The sequence below is a fragment of the Hemitrygon akajei genome, unplaced genomic scaffold (genome assembly GCF_048418815.1).
Source record: "Hemitrygon akajei unplaced genomic scaffold, sHemAka1.3 Scf000152, whole genome shotgun sequence".
Lineage (NCBI taxonomy): Eukaryota > Metazoa > Chordata > Chondrichthyes > Myliobatiformes > Dasyatidae > Hemitrygon > Hemitrygon akajei.
Window position 1 is genome coordinate 647,217 of NW_027332038.1, and position 5,186 is coordinate 652,402.

The 5,186-nt window shown below is 39.7% G+C and overlaps 1 protein-coding gene across 1 annotated transcript; it reads right to left on the bottom strand.

Annotated features, from left to right (window-relative positions):
- Positions 1-3,433: 3,433 nt before the first annotated feature.
- Positions 3,434-4,612, bottom strand: LOC140724016 (uncharacterized). The gene has a single exon (XM_073038506.1). It carries the CDS (start codon positions 4,532-4,534, stop codon positions 3,434-3,436), a length of 1,101 nt encoding a protein of 366 aa, XP_072894607.1. The 5' UTR covers positions 4,535-4,612.
- Between the last annotated feature and the right edge of the window lie 574 nt (positions 4,613-5,186).

Below are 5,186 nucleotides of genomic sequence, written 5' to 3' on the forward strand. Positions count from 1 at the left end.
CACCTTATCTCAGAGTGACTTCAGGTTCAGAGATAACGAGATTACTTCTGCAGACCTGCCACTGTACATAATACACACCTTATCTCAGAGTGACTTCAGGTTCAGAGATAACGAGATTCCTTCTGCAGACCTGACCGTGTACATAATACATGGTTTATGTGAGAGTGATTTCAGGCTTAGAATGGGAATACCAGAAACTTCTTGTGTTCAGTTGATCTGATTAGATTATCCCATAGCAATCAGTTCACAAAATGGGGGTTACAGAGCGGCTTCACAAAATGGCAGCCTATATTCCTTCGACCTCATGGCAAAAACACAGACAATTGTTCACTCTACTTCCACTGTCGTTGACCCATTCATGTTTGATGTTTTTTTTTGCATATGTTAATTCCTTCCTGACCCACAGTGGTGTATTTTAGTGCAGAGCAGATGGGATGCTCCTCCGGTCAGATGTGGGAATTCTGGATATCTAACAGTTTCCCTCATGATTATTTGCATGGTGGACCCAATCACAGCGCCTGACGACAGGTTCAGGGAGTTGGATGTACTCAGGATCATTCGGAAGCCTGAAGATACTATCAATGAAACATCTGAAGAGGTGGCCACACCCAGAGTACAAGCTTCGGATAGGAGATGCGTGACCACCAGCAGAGGTAAGGGTCATTAGAAAGACCATTAGGTCATTAGGATGCCCAAATTACAGAATCCGAAATTCATAAAGCTATTTTTTTCAATGCAATCTGGTAAGGCTCCGGGACTTTATGGTTATCCTGTAGAATATTATTTAAAAAATTGGAAAATTGCTTTCTCCATATATGTTGGAGATACTTAAAGATTCTTTTGTGAAAAGTGATTTACCCTCTACTTTTTATGAGGTTTTTATTTCTTTAATCCTTAAAAAGGATAAAGATCCTACTGACTGTGCCTCATACAGACCTATTTCATTATTGAATGTTGATGGTAAGATCTGTCAAAGATGATGGCCAGTCAGTTGGAGAGTCTATGGGTAAAATCATTTTTAAAGATCAAACAGGCTTTATAAAGGGACGTTATTCTTTTTCAAATGTTTGGAGACTATTTAACATTATATATTCGCCCGCTTCTAAAACTCCACAATGCGTTGTATCTTTGGATGCTGAAAAAAAATTTGATCATGTTGAATGGAAATATTTACTTAATGTCTTAGAAACATTTGGTTTTGTTATTAACTTTAATAATTGGATTTAAATTATATAGAAAGCTCCTATTGCCACTGTTGTCACTAATAACTGTAGGTCTCCTTTTTTCAGCTATCAGGGGATTTTGATGGGATTGGTTCTATTATTCTATCTTTTATTTGGGATAATAAAAGACCAAGAATTAGTCAATGTCATTTACAAAAGTTGAAAAAGGACGGAAGCCTCGCTTTGCCTAATCTAAGAATTTATTATTGGGCTGTTAATTTGCGATACATGTCCTTTTGCTTATATTAGGGTGATAGGAATGATCGGCCAATTTGGGTAAACCTGGAACTGAGAGCTGTGAAACAGTTTTATTTAACTCTGTTATTAGGAGTTGCTCTACCTATACAATTAGCTAAAGTTGCTAATTTAAACCTATATCTTGTGGTTAAGCACTCTTTGCAAATTTGGCTCCAGTTCCACAATTTTTTAAATCTTAAAAAATTTAAACTTTGTAGTATAATTTATCGTAATCACTTTTTTAAACCCTCCTGGAGCGATCCATTTTTTTTTACCTTTGGAAAAATAAAGGTATTACTTCTTTTTTAGATTTATTTAAAGAAGGCAGAATGATGTCTTTTGAACAATTACTCGATAAATATTCTCTCTCATATTCATATTTTTACAATACCTTCAAGATAGATATTGTTTCAAAAATATTTAAGTAATTTTCCTTACATATTGGAGGCTGTCTTATTAGAGACTATTATGAATAAGAACCCTTCGATGAAAGGTTCTATTGGAAGGATTTATAATTTATTATTACAATGGGATAAGCGTCCTTTTCTTAAGATTAAACAAGATTGGGAGAAGGAACTCAGTTTGACGTTGATATGGGAGGATTGGACACGGATTCTGAAGCTGGTTAACTCTTCTTTGATCTGTGCTAGTCATTCACTGATTCAAATTAAAATTGTACATCGTTACCATTTGTCGAAGGAGAGACTTTCTAAAATATTTCCCAATGTTGACAAGTATTGTGATAGATGTAAAACTGAGATAGCTACACTGACACATATGTTCTGGTCATGTTCTATATTAAAATAGTTTTGGAAGTCAGTCTTTTCGACAATTTCTAAAGCACTCAGAATCAACTTACAAACTAATAAATTGACTGTGCTTTTTGGAATAATTCCTCAAAATATCCATGGTATTTCTGTGTCTGACCAACATGTTATTGCGTTTGTTACATTGATAGCTAGGAGGGTGATCTTGTTGAAATGGAAGGACATATCAGCTCTTACTTTGTCACAATGGTTCTCTCAAGTGATGCTGTGTCTTAGCTTGGAGAAAATTAGAAGTCGAACCTTTGAACCTTTATTTGATTTTGAGAAGAGATGGGGCTCATTTTCTTGTTATTATCATTTCAGTTAACTGATAGATTTCCTCCACTATCTAAGTGTAATTGTTTTTTGATATATCTGTCTTTCTTGTTGGCGGTTTGATGTTTATTTTTAGAAGCTTTTTGTATGACGCATGGCTCCGGGGTTGTACCCCCAATGGGTTTCTTTTCTCTCTCACTTTTCTTGCTTAGTAGGGATTTTTAATTCACAAAAATGTTCAATCTTTAAGATAATTTGTTTTGAGGCATTGTGAGTGTTGTTACTTCAATGTACCTGTGTTATTTTTAATAATAATAATGATAATAATAATAATAATAATAATAATAATAATAATAATAATAATAATAATAATAATAATAATAATAATAATAATAATATTTGAAAAGAAACATCTGAAGAGGTGGCCACACCCAGAGTACAAGCTTCGGATAGGAGAAGCGTGACCACCAGCAGAGGTAAGGGCCAGTAGGAAGACAGTGCAGGGCTGTCATGTGGGCGTTCTCCTCAGCAGAACACCTTGTTGGATACTGCTGGGTGGGTGGTGGTTGACCCATTGGGGCACGGCAGCAACAGAAAGGCCGGTAGCACTGTCGGCTCTGATGCTCAACAGGGAAGCGTAAATTCAGGCCTTGCGGTAGTTATAGGAGATGATAGTCAGGGGAGAGAACGGATATTCTGTCAATGTGGTTAGAATTTAAATGAGAACTGATTTCTGTGTCACTGATCCAAACCATTAAACTCCAGTCCCATTAAATTGGAACATTAGCCGAGGAATACCTCCCACGCCCAGTGACCAGAGTGCAGAACTCGGCACCAACAGTCACTCTTGAACTTGATTCAGCAACTGTGATGGTAAAATATCCAGCCTGGTTAAACAGTTTCCCCAGTGTGAACTCGGCAGTGCGTCACAAGGTGGGATAACTGAGAGAATCTCTTCCCACATTGGGAGCAGGAGAATAGCCTCTCCACAGTGTGGACTCGTCGGTGTGTCTGTAAGTCGGATGACTGACTGAATCTCTTTCCACATTCAGAGCAGGTGTACGGCCTCTCCCCAGTGTGAATACGCTGATGTATCATCAGTTGAGCTGACTGAGTGAATCCCCTTCCACAGTCTGAGCAGGTGAACGGTCTCTCCCCAGTGTGAACTCGCTGATGCACCTTCAGTTGATATGACCGAATAAACCCTTTCCCACAGTCTGAGCAGGTGAATGGCCTCTCTCCAGTGTGGACTCGCTGATGCACCTGTAGGTCAGATAAATGAATGAATCTCTTCCCACATTCAGAGCAGGAAAATGGCCTCTCCCCAGTGTGAATTCGCTGATGTACCATCACTTGAGATGACCGAGTAAATGCCTTCCCACAGTCTGAACAGGTGAACGGCCTCTCTCCAGTATGAACTCGCCGGTGGGCCTGTAGCCTGGATGAGTCAGTGAATTTCTTCCCACAGTCTGAGCACTTGAATGGTCTCTCCCCGTTGTGAATTCTCTGATGTACCTTCAGTACAGATGAATGAGTGAATCCTTTCCCACAGTCTGAGCAGGTGAACGGTCTCTCCCCAATGTGAATTTGCTGATGCTCCTTCAGTACAGATGACTGAGTGAATCCTTTCCCACAGACTGAGCAGGTGAATGGCCTCTCCCCAGTGTGAATTCGCTGATGTACTTTCAGCTGAGATGACCGAATAAACCCTTTCCCACAGTCTGAACAGGTGAACGGTCTCTCCCCAGTGTGAGTTCGCTGATGTATCTTCAGTTCAGATGACCAAGTGAATCCCTTTCCACAGTCTGAGCAGGTGAATGGCTTCTCCCCAGTGTGAACTGACTGGTGTCTCTGCAGTTGCGATGACTGAGTGAATCCCTTCCCACAGTCTGAGCAGGTGAACGGCTTCTCACCAGTGTGAACTCGCTGGTGTGTCAGTAGGCTGGATGACCGAGTGAATCCCTTCCCACAATCAGCGCAGGTGAATGACATCTTATCAGTGTGAACTCGCTGGTGTACATGCAGGTCAGATGAGTGAGTGAAGATTCACACACTTCCCACACTTCTTTGTCAATTCATAAGTCAAATATCAGATGTAGTAAACCCCTTGCACAATCAATGCAGTTGAAGAACTGATCTCCAGTGAACAAATGGTGGTGTGTTCTCAGCTCCCCGGTTCCAGTGGATTTCACTGAGTTACAACAGAAAACTTCATTTCAGACACAAAGCACTTATCCAGCTGTGATGAAATAATTCTTCATAATCCAAGACAGCAAACTGACATGATGTTCTGTTCAAAATTCCCGTACACAATTTTTGCCATTTATAACCTGTAAAAAAGATTTACAAAAGACATCAATGAGTGAAAGTCATCATTCAGAGAAGTCTATGGTCATCCACTTTGTTAGAAGCAATGAGAGTGCAGACTATTTTCTCAATGGAGAGGAAATAATGTTGAAGAGTACGAGAATATAAAAGCAAGGAGGTGTTGTTGAGTATTTATAAAGTGTGGCCTCACTTGGACTGTTGAGAGCAGATTCAGGTCCCTTAAGTAGAACAGATTTGCTCACATTGCAGAGCGTTCAAAGGAAGTTTACAAAAATATTACTCAAATTACTCTGCCCCTCCGCACAGGTGATTGACG